The 25,309-nt window shown below is 39.3% G+C and overlaps 1 protein-coding gene across 1 annotated transcript; it reads left to right on the top strand.

Annotated features, from left to right (window-relative positions):
- Window positions 1–248: 248 nt before the first annotated feature.
- Window positions 249–25,257, top strand: LOC142210105 (annexin A1-like). Its single transcript, XM_075279135.1, has 13 exons — window positions 249–321; window positions 6,116–6,194; window positions 7,841–7,940; window positions 12,605–12,699; window positions 15,367–15,480; window positions 16,629–16,719; window positions 18,184–18,263; window positions 20,107–20,163; window positions 20,274–20,367; window positions 20,778–20,876; window positions 21,644–21,702; window positions 24,391–24,513; window positions 25,041–25,257. The coding sequence occupies exons 2-13, from the start codon at window positions 6,120–6,122 to the stop codon at window positions 25,098–25,100; spliced, it is 1,047 nt and encodes a 348-aa protein (XP_075135236.1). The 5' UTR covers window positions 249–321; window positions 6,116–6,119; the 3' UTR covers window positions 25,101–25,257.
- The last annotated feature ends 52 nt before the right edge of the window (window positions 25,258–25,309 follow it).

Genomic DNA, 25,309 nt, shown 5'->3' with positions numbered 1-25,309 from the left:
ATCCTAACTCACAAACTTTCACATTTATAATATTAATAGGATATATATATATATATATATATATATATATATATATATATATATATACACATACAGATAAGATCCACTGTAATTGACTCTCTGCCAGTGTTCAAACAACAAGAATTTTAAGCACTCTTCTGCTGGAACATGTTTCTTGCCATGCGTAATTGCTAAAGCTTTTTTTTTTTAATCTTAGGTGTGGCCCATAAAACTTATAAAAACAGTGATCTTCACATAATGCCATAACATTTGTCCAGCTGACACCTAGAGAATAAGACAGAAGCCAAGTGTAATAAAAAGGTATGCTTAATTCATCTATTTCCTATAGATTACCTTAATTTTTCCATTTCAGACATTTAACTCACTGTCTTGCACAACTGGTCGCACACAAGTGGATGCACAATTACTCAGAACAGACTTATTTCAACATCCACTTCTTTATTATGTGTTTATCGGTTGTTAATATAGGATTCATAAGCAGTAAGGTTAAAGCCCCACATAGCAAGCTGCATGCAAAAACCCTTCAGAATAGACCGTATTAGAAAGGCATCAATTTTCTTTCGCAGCGTTTTTCATAAAAATTCTGCAGAGTTTTCCTCTGTGAACCTTCTGACTCTGTTATACCTATACGGAAAATGCCAGCGGTTCTGTACGTATAATTGACACACTGCAATTCTCTTTTTCCGTTTCTGCAACCTGTGAGGTGCTGTCTTTTTTTGGATTTTATTGGGGATAGGACCATAACATGAATCTTTGGATATTTTTTTCTTTAGATAGAGTAAACTGTAAATTAATATTTATCTTAACTACTTCACGTTACTGTAATGTCTTTTCATAGCCTAAGGCTATGGCTCTATGTAGTGTCCCGCAGCAAAAAAAAAAACGCTGTAGGAACAGACGTGGAAGCAACGCATTGTTGTTTTTCTCACAGTGTTTTTCAAAGAAAGTCTTCTTACATTATACCAATAGGAAAACCGCCATAAGTATAATTCACATGCTGCGATTTCCAGAATCGCAACACTTTTGAAAATCACACCATGCTTGCAGCATGTATTTTCCCGTATTGTGGGGATGGAATTCGCTAGAATCCCATACACTCTATAGTGACTGAAAATGCCACAGTTTTACACCATGTGCGGCTGTAGCGTAAAGGACAGGCCGCTTTTTATTTGGATGTTGAACTGCAGAGCAGCTTTTCCATTGTTAGGGCTCCTCCCTTTTCACCTCAGAGGGCTTTCACACTTGCGCTCGTTCTCCAGTTTGTGCATTCCGCCAAGTTTCTGTCTTCTGCCCCGGCGAAACTGGACAGAGGACGGAAACCCAGTGGTCAGTTTTAAAACCCATTCACTTGCATGGGTTTGTAAAGGTGACAGTCTGTGTGCCTTCTGCCTCTCTGCGGTGAAATCATTTTCTTTTTTACAAAGTCCTTCATGTTCGACTTTGTGTGCAGGTAAAAAAAAAAAGTTTCCCCACGGACAAGCAGAAGACGCACACAGGCTGGCACCTTTACAAACCCATTCAAGTGAATGGGTTTTAAAACTGACCGCCCAAATGCACAAACTGGACACCGGGCGCAAGTGTGAACCGCACCTCACTCACTTACAGCTGCAAGTAGGAACACAGAGGTGGATAGTGAGCAAGGTGAGATGTTGACACAGTTGATACTAATCCCTTATTTGACAGGGAATAGCACTGCTTCTGTTTCTGTTACTGTCTCCCACATCAGCCCCTGCAACACAATTGCCATCTGCTGATGGATTGTTGTGGAAAACCTTACATTATGTTACTTAATAAATAGCACACATTTTATAATGCAACAAATAGTGGCAAAATTGCTGTTTTCGCCCATTCCTCCATCTACCTAAGGGAAAATAAAATGGAAAAAGTGAGAAATGAAGTGAATTTAAAGTTACAGTCAGTGGGAATAAGTGGATGAGATTACTCGTACAATATTTTGCATCATACTTTACATATAAGGAAGCCTACAGGACTTCAAAGAAAGCTTTTGTTACACAGAAACCGGTTAGAGGAATATTTTCTTTAACTGACTAGATTAGCCCATATGGGTGGCAATAAAAACTCCTGATGACTCCTCAGTAATCTATTGAATGAAGTTACTTCACAGCAAGTTAAGAAGGATGCTAAGATCTAACCAGAGGGTGTGTCTTGGTTTCGGGTACAGAACAAACAAATTAAGTGCATTTAAGTTTCTGACATCTGCCTTTTATTGTATAACAGGGATATAGCTCTACTGCACATAACTCAGGCTTGTAGATCTGTAAACCAGATCATTTATACAATTAGTATTTTATTTCCTCATACATTTTAGTGTATTGAAGAAGCCGGGAATATGGACAAAAATTGAACATAACCTTAAAAAAAATTGAACCTAACTGTAAAAATCCCGTCACATGAATAGCCTCCATTAACCTGATTAGATCCTAATGCAGCCCTGGGCCAGCCGTTAAAAATAAAAAAAAAGGGCTTTTTTTATATCTTATATCTTATCTTATATCTTGCGTGATTGTAGGCTTGTAGGTGATTGACAGCAACAGATATGAATATGGATATATGGATTCAAGCCAGTGAGACATTTTTTTAAATTGAAAAATAGTCCAAATATTATCTCATTCTCTATTTGTTTATTTATATATCTATTTATTTACAAAAGTTGTCTAAAAATGATCCCATTATGGAGAATACATGTAGCACGAAAAGTAAAGAAGCAATGTTTTTTTAAATTTTTTTTGTCTTATTTGTACTTGTCTGGCGATGTGGTGCAAAGTAGCATTAAAGAGGTTGTCCTTAATGTTCCAGTATCCCCAGTCGCTGTCTGGTCCAGCAGTGCCCAGAGGCTTGTTCTGACAGAAGACCTTCATCCAGTCACATGACCGCTGAGGCCAGTCAGCAGCCTCAGTGGCTTAAAGGAGCTCTATCAACAAAATCATGCTGATAGAGCCCCACATATGCGTGAATAGCCTTTAAAAAGGCTATTCAGGCACCGCTAAAGTTATATTAAACTACCCCACTGTTTTCAAAATAAAACCATAAAAAAGAATATGTTACTCTTATCTATTGTGGGTGGGCATTCAGGATCCGACGTCATCTTCAGCCACGCCTCCTCTTCCAGCCATGTCCTCTTGTCCCGTTTTCCTCCGGCGCTCGCAAACTGCCATTGATAAAAAATGGCTAGGGTGCATGCGTAGTAGCAGTAGTAGTAGCGGCATGCTACTGCGCATGCACCCGCGCCATTTTTTATCAATGGCAATTCGCGAGCGCCAGAGGAAGATGGGACAAGAGGACATTGCTGGAAGAGGAGGCGTGGCTGAAGATGACGTCGGACCTTGAATGCCCGCCCACCGTGCACGATAGATAAGAGTAACATATTCTTTTTTAGAGTTTTATTTTAAAATGGGGGAGTACTTTAATATAACTTTAGCAGTGCCTGAATAGCCTTTTTAAAGGCTATTCACGCATATGTGGGGCTCTATCAGCATAATTTTTCTGATAGAGCCCCTTTAAGGAAAGTAACTGGTACATCAGTTACACTTATTTAAACTTCCACAGCATCCAGGGAAAAAAAATGTACTTCCTGGACAGTCCCTTTAATGGCAGCAGTGGCAGGACAGCATAGAACATGAAGGACAGTCAGGCAGTAGCAGTGTCTTCAATGTGCCAGTGATAGCCAGTTCTCAACCACTATCAGCAGAAGCAGATCTAATCTAGAGCATCAGATGGAGGTGTGTGAAAATCCTCTTGGATAAACGCCTTGACTGATCCTTGTTATCTAATTTCATCAGCTTTGTTATGATGCCACCTGCCTCACTGAATACAGGCAGATATTGCACTGGAGGCTGGGCAACCTCAGCACACTAGGCCAGTTCCTACCACTGGTTCAGTCTGCTGCCTGAGAAGTTTGTGAGTTCAGGGCAAGGATGTCTGCTGAATGAAGGGCACAATATAACTATAAGTGAACCTGGATATGACTACCTTCCTGAAGCAGGACGTATTCCCATATTTTGCTTTGATAGAGAAGATCTGAAAGCATGGCTATGTAACAGGCATCCCATTGTTGATGATAACAATGCACTTGTCACCTCAGACTTAAAGTCCCTCATGATTGGCTGTCCTGGTCATGATGGATACCTGCAAGACATAATGGATAAATTTGAATGACCCTTGAGGTTATGTGATACTTCATCTTTGCTTTTTCCATGCTTATATGTGACAGCCTCCATTTTAGCTGATTTGTGTAAACATCTCTGGCACTAGATTATAATACATGGATATTCTGAGTGGATTGTATGCTACCTTCACATTCTTATGCAATAAACTATTCATGCCATGATGTCATGGACAAATTATTTTCTTAGGCCAGGATGTTACAAATTTTTACTGTTTTAGTCTGGGGCCCACAGGCCTGAAACGCTGCAATTTGCCGTGGCGGAAACGCCGTGGGAAAAATCGCGGTGTTTTACAGGAACTGCAAAGTGGATGTGATTCTTGCAAATCCCATGCCAACCTTACGGTAAAAACTGTGGTGAAGACACGTTGTGATTTCCGAAACTGTCACGGTTTTGGAAATTGCAGCATGTCAAAGGAAACGCCGGTGGCTTCCCAGTAAATATAACTGTAACTGAAAGTCTGAGGAGGAAAACTCAGCGAACTTTCTGTTTAAAGCGCTGCGGGAAGAACTGTGATGCGTTCCTCTGTGTTTTTTACTGCAGCGCTTTATAGCTGTGGGTCGTCTCGTGGGGCCTTAGCCTTAGGCTACACGTTGCGGAAAAGCAGCTTTTTTTTTGCTGCAGGTTTTGCTATTGTTTTTTGAACCAAAGACAATAATGGCTACAAAAGGAATAGTAAATATTTAGGAAGTTCTTATACTTCTACCTTCTGCTCAATCCATTCCTGGCCTTAGATCAAAATACCACAACAAAATCTGTAACAAAAAAGCTGCGTTTTCGTAATGAGGGGTCTCAGCCTTAGAACTAAAAGTAGGTAGTGCCTGATTAATGATATTGCAAGAAATGGCACAAATTCAAAACTTCTGAAACTTGTGCTAAATTTATGTAAACACTTACAACATTTGTGAAAAAGAGAAAACAGTCTAGAAAAGCTGTAAGGCTAAGACTATGGTCACACTAGTGTTGTGTGTCCATTTGGAGACTCTGTCCTCCATTCCACTTAAAATATACGGAGAGAAAAGGCAGAAATCAGGTGGGTAACCACATTTTAAATGGATGGAAACCAGAACGCTAGTGTAAACCTAGTGTAAGATTCTAAAGAGGCTGAAAAATATAGCACATTAAGCTTAGCTGTAGATGTTTTCCCTATAGAATTAATAGGGGAAGAAAAAACAGAGAAAATACAGCAAAAATTCTATAAAAAATTTAAGAGCAACACGCTTTTGCTGCATTTTTTTCTCTGCAGCATTTTTAAGTTGCATTTCGTTACATGGTGCCTTAGCCTAAATGTACTTCTAGATTCAGTTATCAAAGGCAAATGTTAACACGGGTGCAGGTTAGTGCTACAGTGTACGTCTGCTCAGGAAAGTAATAAGGAGACATTCAAACTGATATTTGCAAATGCACCAAACATATCAAACAAATCTTTTAATAAATTAGGTGCAATTCTTGCAAAGTACACTTTTCCATTTTATTGATCTAAAATATGTCACTATTAATAAATATGGACCCATAATTGTTTTTGGAAATGTAAGCTGAATGAGCTAACTGTGCTATTTTTTTCTTTTTCCCTGGAATATACTGGATCTACATTCATCCATGCTATTGTTCCTGCAAATTCATAACCATTTCTTGTCTCAAAAGATTGCATTTTGGGGCAACACGGTGGCTCAGTGGTTAGCACTGCAGCGCTGGAGTTCTGGGTTCAAATCCCGCCAGGAGCAGCATCTGCAAGGAGTTTGTATGTTCTCTCTGTGTTTGCGTGGATTTCCGCCCATTCTACAAAGACATACTTAAATGAAAGAAAAGAAATGAACATTGTGATCCCTATCTGGGGTCACAATCTACATTAAAAAAAAAAAAAAAGATTGCATTTTTATTTTTTTATTCATTATTTATTCCTATTTTAGAAATATGGAGGAACAACAGTATTCTATTGTTCAACAAATGCTACAAGCAGCTCAACAAACAACACAAGAGAGCTATACTGTAAGTATGACAGTGCATTTTTACGATGTGTATAATAGTAATAATATCAAAGATGTTTAGAATTCCTATTATTTATTTAGACTAATTTTCCAAATAAAAATATTAGAGATGAGCGAACACCGTTCGATCGAATAGGTATTCGATCGAATATCAGGCTGTTCGAGGTATTACAATCGAATACCACGAGGCAAATGCACTAAAAATTTGTATCCCCTCCTACCTTCCCTGGTGCTTTTTTTGCACCAATAACAGTGCAGGGCAGGTGGGACAGAAACTACGACAACGGAGACATCGAAAAAAAATCGGAAAAAGTAATTGGCTGGCTAAATCAGGTGACCTCCAATTTATACGAACAGTGGATTTAATATCCGGTTCATATGAGACTGTGAACTATGTGACTGTGAGACAGGGATAGATTTACAGGCAGGGTTAGCTAGGGATTACCTTTATTTAGGTGGGAATGTTACTCACACAGCTCTTTGGGGCTCTATCTCGTCAGGATCCCTCATCTTGTAATATGCGCGAGCTGACTTTTTCCCATAGGAATGCATTGACCATCGTTGATACAGAGTACAGCATTCGGTCAATCAACGCTGGTTCTGCCGGAGGAGGTGGAGTCTAAGATCGGGCCACAGCAGTCTCCATTCTGGTCCGATCTCAGATGTAGCAGCATTGAGCGCACGTTGTGCTCTGCTACACCCTCAGATGCAGCAGAGCTGAGTGTGTGCTGAACCCTACTAAATATGAGATGTAGCAGCGTTGAGCGCACGCTGAGCTCTGCTACACCCTTAGATGCAGCAGAGCTGACTGTGTGCTGAACCCTGCTACATCTCAGATGTAGCAGAACTGGCTGTGACTGGAGTATAAGACATGATGTAACAGCAGAATAGTGTACTGCAGCGCTAGATGTGACTGGAGTATAAGACATAATGTAACAGCAGAATAGTGACTGCAGCTCTAGAGGTGACTGGAGTATAAGACATAATGTAACAGCAGAATAGTGACTGCAGCTCTAGAGGTGACTGGAGTATAAGACATGATGTAACAGCAGAATAGTGAGTACAGCTCTGGAGGTGACAGGAGTATAAGACATGATGTACAGCAGAATAGTCAAATATTGAGCGGCTATTCGAAACGAATAACGAATATCAAATATTTTACTGTTCGCTCATCTCTAAAAAATATACATCACTTTATGGAAACTATAATATTATAATAATATAGGTTGAGGTATAGTTTACCTCAATGTGCTTCAGGAGTAATTCAGCAAATCAGAAATAAAAATAATCACAAATAGCAGCAAATATATATAAAAAAAAAAAACCTTGAATCTATTGATGCCAGGCCCATACAACTGTCCTAAAATTACATTTATCCTAAAAATAAAATTACTGTCCTAAAATTACATTTTACAATGTAAGATGGAAACAACATAACTATAAATACAAAAATGAAATTAAACTCACTGCAAATTCACATCTTTCTTATGCCCAAATATAGTACACTGATGCATATGGTGGTTATCCTTACAAACACCTACTCTATTTTCCTTTTTGACATGCTCTTGTTAATGCATATTTTATTGCTAAAATTTACATTTATTCTAACAAAAATGATGTCCTTGTATATATTATGCATACTCCAAGGAAGCCCAAGGAGTGCACGGAGGATCAGATTTGAAACCTCGTCCTAGGTTTAATCCTGCAGAAGATGTAAATGCTTTGGAAAAGGCTATCACTGCGAAGGGTAAGAGTAACATTTATGATGTTGTAACTACTAACTGTATAAAGTCTGTAAAAGCAAATGATGTAAATATTGCATTTATGGTCAAATGTACAGTACATGTAATGTAAATAGAATATTTTCACAAAATGGATACAGACTTCAAAGCCTCACTCTACCATTGTGGATTGCATTGTTCACTTTACATTAGTATGCCCTGTATTACAGGGCTAAGGCATAATATATATAGCTGGGGTGGGGCTTTCAATCAGATCACAAAATCCTTTTTATGTCCACTCCTTTTAAATAAAAGTATGGCGGTAAGGGTGTTATGCTCAGGGCACATGAACAAAGCCACAAGAGCTACTGCCAGGATTGGCTATCCTCTTTTCCTTTCTCGCACCCCAGGAGTCACTATTGCCACAGTCTGATTCAGATCTCATCTCTACTCAGCTGCATGTCTTCACTCTTCCGTTCACTAAGTGGGCCTCATTTCATGATGGGACCTTTTTGTGCCAAATCTAGTCCAATAAGACTATTAAGTTCCAGCTCCTCCCAGAGAAAGCCACAGCACAATGCTTTTGTGTTAACATATATTCCTTCATTTCCATCTATCACTTAAATCCATCCCTGTTACGTATGGGCCGTCCTAACATGTGATGCGGGTGCGATTGTCAGGGCCAATTCACTCGCTCAATCTTGCACTCACCCTTCTCTCAGGCAGAAAATTGAGCATAAATCACACCCCCACACTGCAAATTCTGCCACCGCCATTGATTTACCGACTCAGTGGAGACCTCACTCACAGGGTGTCTCAAACACACCACAAAAAGGTAATAGAGGTTCATAGAGCATACACAAAGTAACCTTAACACTTTAATACCGAGATGGTTCATTACTACATATATAGAGAGATAACACAGCGCACACAATACAAACAGCTATAAAAAATAAGAGGGAATACAAAAAGAATGATACTTTAGATTTTGTGGTTCTTGAAAAAGTTTGCAAGATCTTCTTGTGCAGAATGGACACCCCAGCTATCCCTAAGTTGGTTCCTTGCTGAGTGACCCAGAAGTCTCCCAGACCCAGGCCTTTATAGGCTTTAGTGTAGCCTTCCTCCTCTTCCTCTGGCATCTATTGTTCGTAAGGTAACAAAATCACTGCCATGTTTGACCAGGGGGAAGGCAGACAACAGGAACAGGAACTGAAGTGGATTGATTAGCATAACTACAAAATAACACAGATCAAAGAGAACACAGGAACATTACATAGCAGGAAACATGAGCTGAATTGTGCACTAACAGATCTATGGCTTAACAGGACACAGGACAAGCATCTCTTTCAAATAATATCACATAACAGACTCTGATTAGCCACATACATGGACAAACATCCCCCAAAGAGAGGTATAGCTCAAAGGGCCATCACGATCCTTCAGTCAAGGAAGTATGCCACAACTGGAACATTAATAACCAACAATTGTTAACTATTTGCAATACAAATGTGCCCTTCCTTGCCTGTCCACTTGACTCAACATGTTAGACATGTGTATCACAAGTTAAGCAACTTTTCAAAAAGCAACATTGTTTCATGATAAAATAACACAAAGGATATGCTAACTATCCCATCTGTGTCTAAGTGTAGCCACCCTGTAGTGGGTGGGGGAAAGGTGCAAAGTGCTGTCTTTCAAGGTTGCAATTTATGGGAGAGATACAGATCTGTATATATAATTGTTGTTAAAAATCCCCAGCACTACAAAGTATGTAAAGAAGTTGGTTACTTTATTTAAATATCTATAGATAATATTAAAAAATCTATCTAAATAAAGTGGCAGTACAAACACCAAGCAGCTAACTCTCTGAAGAATTTCCTATCCTGACCGGATCCTTAATAACAAAGTTAGAAACACACAATCCAATCTATAATATCCTGGGCTGGGCACACTGTCCCGAACCTTGGCTAATTATAGACATACAGTGTTTCTTTGAAAATAACACCTACCCCGAAAATAAGCCTTAACATGATTCTTCAGGATTTTTGGAGTATGCTTGAAATATAAGCCCTACTCCGAAAATAAACTCTACTCCAAAAATAAGCCCTAGTTACAGATCATTAAAAAAAGTGTCCAGACAGCTATATATGTAAAAAATTAAAAAGAATACAGCAGAACACCCCCAAGAGAAACACACAGTGACTTTAAGGGAAATATCTGCATAAGATGGTGGTAGTGAGATAATTCTTCACAATAAGAAGGAAGAAGGGTTGACTACCGGTAGTGCTGGTTTCTCTCACACAGATAGTAGTAGCGGGTAGTCCCACTGGCATGACTACATTGTGGCTGCCTCCGGTCACCTGGGGGAGCCAACTGGGAAGCAGGGAAACCATCCTAGTTAAGGTTTTTACACAGAACACTTCCAATCATATATCTATATGCAATATAAGCTTCTGAATCTTACTATTGGTATACGTGTCTTTCAGAGCAAGCTTTCATTGCTTGTAAAATTCCCATAGAGCCCCTGTAAAAGATACCACCAACTAAAAGCACTTGAAGAATACAGAGCCCATATTCATATCTAGAACAGTACCATTCATTTATAAAAGGTTATTTTATAATTATAGGTATGCTTTAAAACTAAACACTGCTACATCTATAGATACATATATCACTTCATGACACAATATCTTGTGATATATATAACATTACAAATGAACAAAAGCATAAACAAATAGGGTATCCCAGTCTAGGAGTACTCTAACCTGGGCTAATCCCCAACACTTACAATGATGGGTAAAGTTTGCTTACAGTATTTAGTTGGGCAAATTGTATTTTTTAATATTTGTATGCCATGTTGGGGAATAGTGTTCACTATGCTGCTTTCTCAGAATGGTATACTGTTCAGCTTAGAAGTACACTGCTCTTTATTCATGTTTATCTTCACAGACTACTGTAGATGATTTTACATACAAAATTAGAAAGTTAACAAAGATACTGTCACACTTGAGCCCTAGCATCTATATGTGTCCAGTGGCCTTTATGCCACCAAATCATGAATTACACATGGTAATGTATGTGGAACTGTACGTTGCAGATTTTTCTTGGTGGCCTAGCAGCCTTCAATTACTTCTGGTTCTTAACCACTTCTGGACCGCCTCAATGAGTGCTGTATACACGGCTATGGGCGCCGCCATGATGCAGCCGCCCTCTGACCCGGCGGTCATTTGATACACCGGGCTCAGTGTCTTACAAGAGCTGCTGGGTCTTACAGGACCCAGATCAGCTCTGTAAGTGTAAAGAACAGTGTGCAGGAGGCTGGATTCTTCCTGCAACTGAGGCTAAATGTAGCAGCCTCAGTTATAGGGGGAATCAGCCTCCCTAACAAAAAAAAAAAAGTGATCAGATGTCCCAAAGGTCTCTTATCGCCTTATGGGGACACAATCTGAAAAAAATAAAAATAAATAAAATATAATAAAAAAGTAAAAAAAAAAAAAATAATATAATTAAAAAAAATAATTATTAAAATAATTAAAAAAATAAAATAAAATGCTGTTATTAAAGGTTATAGCCCCCCCCCCCCCAATAACACCATAAAAAATTAAAATTACCGTAATGGAGAGGAAAAACTGTTTTATAAAGTTTTTCAGTAGCACTTTGTGTTATTAAATAAAAATAAATAAATAAATAAATAAATAAATAAATAAAGTGAAAACCAGACACAATTTCCCTCCTATTATGTTTATATTTTCCTGGATATAAAAAAATTAAAACACATTCAAAAATAAAAACAACATAAAAATAAAGCCCTATGTGTCCCCGAAAAAAGACGCAAAAATTAATAAAAATTAATGAGACATACGAGAAAAATGTTACAGCCCTCAAAACCGCACATACAAAAAAACCCGAAAATGTGTCTGGTCCTGGAACACAAATTGGCCCGGTACTGAAATGGTTAAAGTATATGGGACGTGAATATTGGTTGTCGCTGCAATAACTCCTATACAGTATACCATATGACATAATTGGCTATGATCCGAGATCTATTTCTTTCTAAACACTGACATACAGATGAATATATGTGTTATACTAATAAATAGAGATAAGTGAACACTAAAATGTCCGAGGTTCGAAATCCGATTCAAACAGCCGCACACTGTTCGACTGTTCGAACGTATTTCAAACCCCATTATAGTCTATGGGGGGGAAATGCTCGTTTCAGGGGTACGCAAAATTCGATAAAATCATACTTACCAAGTCCACGAGTGACGGTCGGGCTTTATTCTGCTTGAAGTCTTCACCCGGCGCAGGGTCCCCGCGTCTTCTTCCGGGTGGAATTCACTCTGCCTAGGCATCCGGCCTAGGCAGAGCCAACTGCGCAGTCGGCTCTGCCTAGGCCGGATGCCTAGGCAGAGTGAATTCCACTTGGAAGAAGACGTGGGGACTTAGCGCGGAGAAGACTTCGGAAAGGTAAGAGAAGAACCAGCGTTGATGGGCAGAATGTATAGCATTCTGCCCATCAACGCTGGTTCTGCATCGAACCTTAAACTTCGAACAGCAAGTAGTGTTCGATCGAGTACGAGTATTCCGTAGTATTCGATCTAACACCTACTCGATCGAACACTACTCGCTCATCTCTACTAATAAAATCTAAACATCAACTAATATTTCTTTTAATAACTGTGTTCCCTAGATGTTGATAAAGGAACTATCATCGATATCTTAACTAAGAGAACCAATGAACAGCGTCAAGAGATTAAAGCAGCTTACCAGAAACAAACAGGAAAGGTATGAACACAATAAAGGTGGATTTTATGCAGGACCTCCAATGTGTTTCATGTGGACTCTAATGTTCCCCCTATAACAGGCAAGATCCATGTACATCCTCTGCACAGGTTAAAGAGCTGCTTTTTATTCCTAAACTACAAGAACATCTGTGGGAGAAGCAGGTTGAAAAGGAATGTCTCTGTTTTTTTTGTTTTTTTTTTACTGCACTTATCGTTGCTTCACATCTGCATTTGGTAATCCGTTTGGAAATTCCACATGGGGACCCCCCGAATGGACTACTGAATGCATTTGCAAGCGGTGTGCAGTGAAAACACATGGGCCCCATTATAGTCTATGGAGTCTGTGTGCTTTCACTGCACACCACTTGCAAATGCGTTTGGTAGTCCATTCGGGGGGGGGAAGGGGGGGGAGTGAGGCCTTACAACAGAATTATAAAGCATTTTACTAACTGCATACTGAAAAAAATATACTTCATAATAAAGTGTCTACCACTTGATTCGAACATAGGCTAGCTATATTTTCTTATCCGATATAGTTATTACTGTAGTGTTTCATATAAAATATTTCCAGTACACAATTGTAGAAACAAGGGTTGTCTTCATGAGATATTCCATTTCAGTCCTCTTTCACATACCCTTAAAGAGCTCTTACCATTATGGACACTCATCCCCTGTCCACAGGATAGGGAATAAGTGTCTGATTGCTGGGGGTTCGACTGCTGTGTCACCCAGTGATCAGGAGGATGGGTGACCCCGAAAGTCCCACTAAAACCTCCTTCTGAATGGGAACCCATTGAAGTGAATGGAGAGCTAGTCACGCTGGTGCTCCATTTACAGGGTGGAATTAGGAGGCTTTCCTTCCCCTGTTCTTTTGAGTGATTGGACACCCCTGTCCTATGTATAGGGGATAAGTGTCCATAACAGCCCAATCCCCTTAAGGGTTTGCCATGTGGGCCTTGCTCACGTGCTGTCCATGATTTATCAATCTAATATTAGAGAAAAGTGAAACATTTTTTTTTATATTCAAAGTATTTCTATGCTTGCCATCAGTTGTTTTTTGTATTTTTTTCATTGATGCAATGCATCTGTGATACATTCTCATTTGGGATTTAAAAAAATAAATAAAATAAATAAATAATTGGTGCAATGCATGGGAAAAACAGACGTATGAAAGAATACATTGAAATAAATGTATCCGTATGCTGTTCATGGAAAATGCGGATGTATGAATGAGCCTTTATTGTGGCATTTTTTTGGATTCTCCACTTTTTATCATTTTGCACCATCCACATAATTTTTTGAACAGTAGGTGGGATATGGTTGGGGGTCTCATGTTATGAGTGTGGCCTACCACATTTCAGCAAATTTACAGGCAGAACTAAAAGCCCTAATCTACACCAGCTCCTAGCTGCATTCTTAGCACACAAAGGGTGAAAAATACAAATAATGTAATAATTTAGGTGCATCATAACCTCCACCAGGGCCGACGTCAGCGCACGGCATAGTCGGGCAAGTGCCGGGGCCCACAGAGCCTCTGGGGGCCCCCCGGCACTTGCCCGCCCTAGCACTTGCTTGTCCCGATTTCAGCTCATCGGCGTCCGACGGACGCCGATGAGCTGAATACATACACGATTAAAGCAGGAGCTGTGAGCTCAGCTCCTGCTTTAAAGCTCCGGCCCGGCTTGCGTGTGTAGGCGTGATGACGTCATCACATCGCGCCTTCACACGCAAGCCGGGCTGCAGCTTTAAAGCAGGAGCTGAGCTCACAGCTCCTGCTTTAATCGCGTATGTGAATGGAGTGAGAGAGAGGAGCGGCGGGGGAGCGATGGAAGGTGAGTGTGTTTGTTTTGTATTAAATATTAAGGTGGAACATAATGAAGGGGGCCCATGAAACTGGGGGACCAATTAAGGGGAGGGGGGGAACAGCATGACACTGGGGAAGATGAAGGGGGTGGGGAGAGAACGGCATGAAACTGGGGACAGAGATGGAGGGGGCCCAATGAAACTGGGGGACAAATGAAGGGGAGGGGGGGAACGGCATGACACTGGGGAAGATGAAGGGGGTGGGGAGAGAACGGCATGAAACTAGGGACAGAGATGGAGGTGGCCCAATGAAACTGAGGGGGAAAATGAAGGGGAGGAGTGGAACAGCATGACACTGGGGCAGAGACGGGGGACATGAAACTGTGGGCAGATGAAGGGGGAGAACGTGATGAAACTGGGGACAGAGATGGAGGGGCGGACATGAAACTGGGGGCAGAGGAAGGGTGTATATGAAACTGGGGGAGAGATGGAGGGGGGCATATAATTTACAGATGACTGTAGGAGGATTATACTGTGTGGAAGCACATGATATAGTAAATGAATGAGAATGGGTGGAATCAACATAAAAGTGGGTGGAGCTAAATTTGCCATGACACGCAGAGCGCGCCACACATTCTGCCCCTCTTTCTACTCTTTAAAAATTGGGAGGTATGGCGTTGGTGACGCCACACTCCTGCATGACATCACTCGCTTCATCTGCGACGCACAGTGTCTCGACTCCCCCGCATCCTTTACAAGGGGGCCCACTGAGGCTCTGTCGCCCAAGGGCCCATAAAAACCTGAGCCGGCATTGCCTCCAGCTGTGTCTGAAATAACCCTGATACAACTTTTTCATATTTTCTAGATTCTGGAAGAAGAACTAAAAAAAAAACTCAGTGGGAAACTTGAAAATGTGCTACTGGATTTGTTGAAGACCCCAGCTCAATTTGATGCGTCTCAACTGAAAGCAGCCACAAAGGTATTAAACTGTTGTGATATTTCTCATATGAGACAAAATGTTTTACTTTTTATTAGATCTTTTTCTTCAGTAGCTTGTTTATTTTAACCTTGTAAATTGTTGCCGGTATCATAGGCTTCAACCTCTATAAGCCCTATTCAGCTGACAGTCTTTACTATTACGTTTGACAAAAGTTTATAAAAAGAATAATGAAATAATAAAAAAAAAATATCAAAGATTATATCAAAAATCATATTACAATACATCATGATATGGATTAGAAGTAGATTTAGATAAGCTTCTTATTCAGCTACAGGGTTTTGCAAAACTATTCATACCCCTTGAACTTTTTCACATATTGTCACCCTACAACCACAAACTTAAATGTATTTTATTGACATTTTAAGTGATAGACCATCACAAAGTAGCAGATAATTGTGAAGTGGGAGGAAAATCATAGATGGTTTTCATAATATTAATCAAATAAATTCTGAAAAGTGACATGTAAAAGTATTCAGCCCCCCTATATCTATACTTCACTGCAATTACAGCTACAAATCTTTTGGAGTCTGTCTCTACCAGCTTTGTGCATCTAGAGACTGAGATTTTTGCCCATTCTTCTTTGTACAATAACTCTCGCTTAGCCGGATTGGATGGAGAGCGTCTGTGAACAGCAATTTTATGTCTTACCACAGATGCTCAATAGGATTTAGGTCTGGACTTTGACCGGGCCATTCTAACACATGACTATTATTTGATCTAATCCATTTATACTGAAACTAAATGACACATATCTGGACTCTATTAACTAATTGACTTCTGAAGGTAATTGATTGCACTGGATATTATGTAGGGGTATCAGAGTACAGGGGAGTAAAATTATGACAACCATCTATCATTTTCCTCCCACTTCACAAATATCTGCTACTTTGTGTTGCTCTATCACTTAACATCTCAATAAAATACATTTAAGTTTGTGGCTGTAAGGTGACAAAATTTGAAAAAGTTCAAGGGGTATGAATACATTTGCAAGCCAATGTCTAACACATCTTCAGTATGTGCACGTTTTTAGATCACACTACAAACCCAGTAAAAGAATATTGATGGATATCAGATGCTTTGAAGACGATGCATTAATAGCTATTTGTATGTAAATTTTTTTTTTAAAGGGTATTGGGACAGATGAAGATGCAATCATTGAAATTTTTACAGCAAGAACTAACCAGCAAATGAAGCAGATTAAGGAAACTTACAAAGCAAGTATGTAAGCAGTTAACCACACTGTAACTAATTGTTATTAATGAACTATCTATTTACAGTACTAGTAAAAGCTGATGTCATGACCTGAATTCTTGTGATTAGGTTGTATGTTTTTTCGGTGGGGATTTGATCTGGTGTTCTGTGGTCTTTTGGTGGGTTCCTTGCCATTGGACCATCTGTTTATACATTTGATATCGACCTTTGGAGTATACCTGAGGTTCCTAAGATTGAGCCTCAGGTGTTGGTAGTTACCATTGTCCTATCGGACATTTCTGGGACCTGTATGAGGAGGAGGGCTGGCTTCACTTGTTGCCGGTTTTCGTTGTACCCAACATAGAATTTGTGGCTCAGGGTGGAGGAGTGTTTTTGGAACTATAGCTTACTTAGAAGTGGTGTGAGTGTTGCCTTGTGTGTGAGTCTGGTTTTCCCCTCCACACTTCTACTCTGCCCTGTCCTTCAGTTCTGTTTGCCTGTCACTGTCCTGGTGTTTGTGAGGAAGTTGGGTTCCAGTTTGCTTTGCCCCAGTCCTGTGTTAACCCTTTCCTCACCTCTCCACTGTCCCTCTCCTCATTCTCTTGTTTTGTATTGTGTTGTGCTGCGTGTCCGTTGTCCAGCACATCCCATCCTGTTTGTCGTCTGCAGCTGCACCTTGGTTTCTGCAGGGGTGACCACCTTAGAATCCCCAGTCCCTAACTCTCTTGTAGCTCTCGCCCTATCTGTCAGCTAGGCCTTCGTGTTAGAGAGCTCACACACTTGGGGTGAAGCAGACGGTCGCTTACAGTGCTGCTAAGTGCCATCAAGGTCTCACACATGGGGTGGGATTTGTTCTCCTGCATGGAGCTCACCACTGACATTGTCCTTTTGTCACCCACCACCTGTACTGGGTCCAGGGGGCTGCCCAGGACAGAGCTGGCCCTTCTGATCAGCCTGTCAAGTCTATTTCTGTCCCTGTGTGATATACTGCTCCCCCAGCAGGCCACACCGAAAAAGATGGCTGAAGCAACCACAGAGTTGAAAAAGGCCCTAAGAAGTGTCCCCTGGACTCCGAAGGCCCTCAGCCTCCTGAGCAGGTAGAGCCTGCTGTGACCTTTTCTGTGCAGCGCCTCCAGGTGATCAGCCCAGTCTAGTTTATTATTGAGGAGCACACCCAGATACTTATAGGTACTGACTATCTCAATGCATGTCCCTTGGATCTCCACCAGGGTCGGAATAGCAGGCCAGAAAGATATAGTTGAGTGTTGTCAGCATAACAATGACATCAAAAGCCATGGTGTCTATAAGTTGGACTAGGTCAAATATACTAGTCAAAGTCAGTTGACAAGCTGATATTTGATACATCTACAGCGTGATTCTTTTACAGGTTAAAGTAAACGTTTAACTTGTATGGTATTTATTAAATCAAACAATAAACCTGATATGATGTCTATATACTGATATACTACTTTATTTATCTTGTTTTTGAAGTGTTTAAGAATGATCTTGAAAAGGATATCACTGAAGATACATCTGGAGATTTTCTGAAGGCATTACTGGCTCTCTTGAAGGTTAGTCCATTACTAAATAACAGCAGCATTCTCCCCATAATTGCAGACTGCTATAGAACATGTGGTTAGAAGGCGTTCAGACTAGTGCTAAGCGAACAGAATTTGTCGCATACCTCGCCGGCATAGTAATGCGTGTTCGGCCGATTACACGCATTCTTTATCCCGGTGAGGTATTTGACAAATACTATTCGCTCAACACTAGTTCAGACAGTTAAAGGGATTATCCACTTGGCATAAATATTAGATCCGCAAGGGTCTGACTATCAGGACCCCTGCAAATCAGCTGTTTACACTGTTGACACAGTCACCTCACTTGCTGATAGACATCAGTTTTGTACAGTGGGTGAACAGAATGGCTGCTGTTATGTAAACCAGTGGCCACGCTGTCCCTGAACAGTTGATTTGCTGAGATTCCTCGTGGCAGACCCTTACAGATCTAGTATTGATGATCTATGGATATGCCATCAATATTACAAAAGTGGATAACACCTTTAACTCCATTTCTTTGCTTTCTGATATAGAGTCTGAACATTTTCCTATAGCTGCCACAAGGACAGCTCAGTGCAAAGAGATTGTTAGAGTTTCCATTAAGCCCAATGATAGCTTTACAAATTCTTGTGTGCTGTACTCTCTTGGCTGCATGTGGCTCATTTTATCGTCTACGGTGTTGGAGATAGCAGGGGATATAGAGCTGTTTGAAGATTATTTATTAATAAATTTATGTCTCCTGGTGTAACTACATTGACACACATGGTGTATTATTTATGGAGCAATTTATGAAGCAATTGTTCCTCTTATATACTGTATTTTCTGGTGTATAACATAACTTTTTAACCCCTGAAAATTTTCTACAAAGTCGGGGGTCTTCTTATACAGTATACGCCTGTCTGTTTTGACGGGAGGCAGAGGAGAGGAATTGCAACATCGCCACACTCCTGCCACTGCTGACTTCCTGCAGCGAAAGAAGTGGGGCGATGCTGCGGGACTCGACGGCGCTAACACTCTCTAGCATCTGCTTTGCTATTACAGAGGCAAGTATATCCCAAACTATATTTTAACTGGAAAGGTTTGGGATCATCTTATACCCCAAGTTGTCTTATATGCTGGAAAATACGGTAGAAAAAAAAAATTCAGGTAAAGTGGGTGAAGGTTCACAGTCATGCTCAACTTATTTATTAAAAATAAATCTTCATTTTTCTTCATGCACCTTCCTTACAATAATACAGTAGAGACCATGCAGCTGTAACAGCTGCCATGTTTAAAACTTTCTCACTACAGCCATTTTTCAATTTCAGGTTTTTACTTCCTTCCTTCCAAAAGCCATAACAGAGGAATATGAAGGCTTATTTTTTGCAGGACAGATTGTCTTGTATTTTTTCTTTGGGGGCTCTGATCGCGGACATTACCACTGAATCTCTGCTGTATAGAAAAGCAGAGATCTGATGATTATGGCACCAACTCTGCCTCAGATCCGGCACCATATTTAAAGAGCAGACATCCGGTGTACTATTACGGTGGCTACCAGGAAGGGGTTAGAGACCTGATGTCTGCCATAATAATATGATGGATGTTGGGAAACTGTTAAAGGCCACTAAGTGACACAATTATTTTTTTGGGGGGCATGTTTGACCCATAGAGTACAGATGTAGCAGTGTTTAACTGGACTTTGTGCTGTGTGATAACTTTCTGCAGTTGACAATCTATGCCATAGTGTTGTTAACACATGTCGTTGTTGAATATGTTCCAATTAAATATCATCATATTTTCTATTAATTTGCAAATGTGTTGTGGATGTCAAATCGTAGCTTAGTAATAAAATGAATTGCTTTAACTTTTTTTTTAGGGGGCACGTAGTGAAGACTGCTATGTTAATGAGGCTCTGGCTGACAAAGATGCCAAGGTAAATTATATTGTCAATACATTTTATGTCTATTATAGTTTTTGGGTATTTTATTTATATTTTATGATTAATAGCCCTATTATACATAATTGTGTTCTATATTTTACTAGGCACTATTTGATGCAGGAGAAAATAAGAAAAAGGCTGATGTGCCTACATTCCTAGAGATTTTGATTACGAGAAGCTTTGCTCATCTAAGGGAAGGTATTGATAACCACTACTACTATTACTACTACTACCACTACTACTACTACTACCACTACTACTACTACTACCACTACTATCACTAGTACTACTAATATAGTTATGCAATACATTTGCTGTTCACCTACACTACCACTACTAGTAGTAATGTAGTTATACAATAAATTTTCTGTCCCCCTACACTTTTCCTTACCCTTGCTGCCAATATAAAGCTACTTCCATACATACTGCTTACTAGTCTCTTTCTATAACTCCCAGAGATGAGCAATCAGATCTCCAGCCTGTTATCCTCATAGGAGAATATGCCATAAATGAGAAACATTGTTTTAACATTGTTTTGAATTATCAAAAATTCACAGAAAATAATAATAAATATTTCACATTAATTTTGTACAAATTCAATTTTGCAGTATTTAAAATTTATGCAACCAAGTACAGCAAACACGACCTAAACAAGGCACTGGATTTACAGCTGAAGGGAGATATTGAGAATTGTTTGGTGTCTATTGGTATGTAATGCTATATTTATTTTTATATGTGTATTTACTGTCATTGGAAATATGCTAAATAAGGAATAGATATAAAGTTTTTACAAGTACTATGACACAAACCTGATTCTAGATTTAAGACACCCCCCATTCCTATAAAAACCAATTGCAAATATCATAACTGTTATTGTGTATACTAGCCTAAGGCTAAGGGCCCACATTGCGGAAACACAGCTTTTTTTGTTGCAGATTTTGTTTCATTTTTATGAACCAAATCCAGGAGTGGATTGAGCAAAAATAAGAAGTATAAGAGCTTCCTATAGATTTCCAATTCCTCTTGTAGCCATACTTTAACTAAAAAAATGCAACAAAAAAAGCTACGTTTCTGCAACGTGGGGCCTTAGCCTAAAGGAAAATGACAGATCATATAGCATTAGATGAAAAGATATAAGTGCAAAGTGCAATACTGAGTTTATTCATTACTTTATTAGTACAGTCATTAGAAATAAGAAATTACGCAGCACGTACAAAAGTATTGCATATCCCTACAACTTCGAAGTTAGTACAGAATCGTAATCCTGTGTGTATATAGATTTCTCTGAGACATAAAGATGTTTTGTGGGTTTTTTTTTTTTTTTACTTTTGGACATTGTATGAATCCAACAGACAAATTCATTGCACTCCATTGCATGCAGCATTTTTATTTATAGTTATTTTAGCCCATATTCATAGTTGGGTTTTAGTCTATGGTCTAGAATGAGGCAATAATTCTTAGTTTTTACATATAGTGAAAGTTGCTGTAAGCAAACCTGCATTCTTTGCTGAAAAGTTGAATAATGCAATGAAGGTAAGTGTATATTTTTTAGTATAATACAATACAGTACTGTACAACTCCATCAACAACAATAATGTACCCGAAGTGCATGTATCCATATCATATGTATTAGAGCATTCCATAAACAACTACCTCACATCATAAATCTTGACTTGATAGAACAGTTCAGCAAATAACACGGAAAAAGCACAAGTCAACTGAATCAAACAACCAGTCAGATCAGTTATATATAAAAATATCAAAGAATTTTTATTGAAATATTTGGTAAATAAATACCACTAAAATCAAACAATACAGCAGGGCAGATGGATATTGCCAAAAACACACAAAAATAAGACACAAAAGAATACAAGATATAGACGTTCAGATAGACTATAATGAATATATGTTAAATACAGCTATCAATATTGTCAACGCTTTGTTATGCCAGTAATGGAGGATACCCACTGAGTGGTATGCATTTAAGTATAGACACCCACCCAAAATAGATATCTCACACAATCACATCTTATACACAATAGTGTTATTTAGCCCTATAACTTACAGGGAACAATGCATGATATACCTAAAAGAGAGTGTGAGAAATGTAGTAACCTCTAATAACTATAACGCCATGGAGAAAGTCATATCATTCATACTACATGTGACTATACATGTCTCAAATCACACATCACCAGGGCGAACAAAAAGCCAGACCAAGTATAAACAAATAATGACTGTTTAAATACCTGTAGTCATGATGTTTAAAAGTAAAACATAGTCAGCCCAACGACCTCAGAAAAGTTACTGACAAGTAGATGGACCACCCCTACGCATTTCGCCACAGAAGTTGGCTTCCTCAGGAGGTGATATATGTGATAAACCGTTGTACATACTGACACTGAACATCTTATTTAGCTGCACTACTTCACAGTAGTTCATTAAGAAATAATCCAGAGTTGGGTTCCATAGTGATGCAGTGATAGGAACCTTTTATTACCATCAGTCACCAGATTGCAGAGACAGAAGACATAGATATCATGTTGAGAGAAAGTAACTTGTGTAAGCCGATGCCTGGTCAGATCATGGAGGGGGTGTACATCTCACCTAGACTACTCAGGTGGGTGAGATTGAAAACTCCAAAAAGAATGGTTCACAGCAGATAATTCTGTCTGCTGAGTGTTATTTCAAAGTTCTGTTTATTGGGCTGGATTTTTTAGGAATGACAGGTAGGTTGGCAGTGGGACCTGTCATTCCACCCCTCTCCAGTCCACACTTTGTGATTGTTCTTGCAGCAACTCAGCTGTTTAGAGTCTCTTCATCAAGGGAGCTTAAGATGTCAGCTCCAGCAGTAGACTTTGGGCAGAGCTTGGCTGGAGAGTCAACAGAGAGGTCATGTTTTTGGAGCTGTGTTCTGAATGATTCTACTGGCTTTTGATTTCTGTTATTCTAGCTGAGGTAACCTATTCTATGTTTAGTTAGAGCCTAGCCGGGCAGGTATCTATTTTTGTATTGCTTCCTTTTGTTGCTGCACTACATTTTAGGTGAAAATAAACTCTACCTTTGTTTTGGACTAAAGAAACTGGACTTTTGTGCCTATGCCAGCCCCCCTAGCAACCCCAGACCCTGACACTTGGTACACTTTGTAGCTCAGTTTCATATGAGAGTATATTGCAGGGCATGTCAGGTGGAAAGTGAATGGGAACCAATAGAGAAGTCATGGGGGGAGGGAAGCGGCAAATTAACACATATATAAGAGAAATAAATACGTTTTCTAAAATAAAACAAAAAACACAAATATTAAAGACAGTATAACACTATGATATAAACATATTAGGTATTGCTATATTTGAAAATGTGTGAACCAATAAAATATACAATTATTCATCCAACAGGGGACACAATTTTTTTTGTCACTTCGCCTACCAAAATAATTAACATTCAATAAAAATCGGGGAAAAAAGCGAGATTTGAGCAAGCCTAAATCCACAGAAAATCTCTAGTCACAGGTGCAGAGCCAGTATATCTTTTATTGCATTTCTCCATGTTTTGGAGAGGCACAGTAGTTCCAGCTCAATTTAATAAATGAAGAAAAATTCCGTCCGTCCATAGGGAAGTGCTTCTCTACGAACTATGCTGGTGGTCCAGTTTTAGAACATAAATCTTTTGTTTAATAAAGTAAAAAATAAATAAAATATAAAAGTTGTACAATTTTCCAATATACTTTCTGTATCAATTTCTCAGAGATTTCTAGATTTCTGCTTCCTGATATTCATTCTGTTACTTCCACTGGATAAAAATCAGTCCATGGTCATGTGATATACAGTCCATGGTCATGTGATGGACACCAGGCAGATGTCTGATTTCTGTGCTGTGACTGCACCTGTGTCTTCATCATCACCGGCCAAAGCATATTCATCTGTCCCCACCATATTACAGACTTCAGCTCCCTACAACACTGCTTTTGCCACTCAGACCGATACCATCTTCTTCTTACACAATCCTGTGATTCTCCCACTTTATGGCTCTACCCATCCTACATGTGCAGTAAGAGCAGTGCTCTGGGAGCTGAAGGGCCGCCCCTAGTGCACCAACGGCCAAATTTACATAATATTTCAATGTTGTTGTTCTCCAAATCTACAAAAGTGACACACATAACAAACATATGTTGTTGTCACTGTAATGTGCACTTCAATGCATTTCAATATCTTTTTCTTATAGGGCTGGGGATCTAAAGACAAAGTAGTTACTAGGATAATGGTTTCACAGCATGAAATTGGCATGAAAGGCATTAAAGCTGAGTTCCAGAAACTCACTGGCAAATCTCTACGTGAAGCTCTTATGGTATGCATTCTATGCTTTTTTTTTTTTTTTTTTTTAAATAAGCCTATAGACTTGCTCATAAAGCATGCACATAGACATAACATTTTTGTCGAAAGATCCCACCAGTTTTAGTAGGAGCTAGAGAAATATTTGTCAAATGATTAAATGGGATTTCTAGGACTTTAATATAGATGACCTATTCTTAGGTGGGGGACCAATTCCTTGCACTCACACCTATCAGATGATTAGACCATCCATGGCATGTGTCAACACTGTGACTTCTTCACTGTATACCAGGCACAGCAACATACAGTATGTTGTGTAATCCTGTACCTGGTATTGCTGCTCAGTCTCATTCACTTGAATGGGCTGAGCTGCACTAAAGTCATGTGATTGATGAACATGTTATCACAGTTATCATGAAATCAGTCCCTTCAAACAGCAATCTTAGGCTGGTCATCAATGGAAAGTCAGGGGTAACCCCTTTAAGGTAAGAGCTATTTTTAGTGACCATGATCTTTAGTAATGAAATTTTTCTTTCCTTTTAGGATGAAACCAGTGGGGACTATGAGACTGTTCTGGTTGCCCTCGCTTGCCATGATGAGTGATCATGTGATAGAAATGGAGGACAAACAACATATAAACAAACCCCATTATCTTTAATACAATCTATTAATGTGAGAAAGTTATTCATATAAATATATCACTAATCTTGAATAACTCTAGTCTCCAAAGTCTGCATTATTATTTACAGCCAAAGTACTAAATGGAAAATGAACTCTTGTATTTCTTTTATATATAATAAAGTTTATAGATC

Source organism: Leptodactylus fuscus, chromosome 1, assembly GCF_031893055.1.
Source record: "Leptodactylus fuscus isolate aLepFus1 chromosome 1, aLepFus1.hap2, whole genome shotgun sequence".
Taxonomy (NCBI): domain Eukaryota; kingdom Metazoa; phylum Chordata; class Amphibia; order Anura; family Leptodactylidae; genus Leptodactylus; species Leptodactylus fuscus.
The sequence above is the reverse complement of the archived record's forward strand: the minus strand, read 5'-3'. Positions and strand labels throughout refer to the sequence as shown.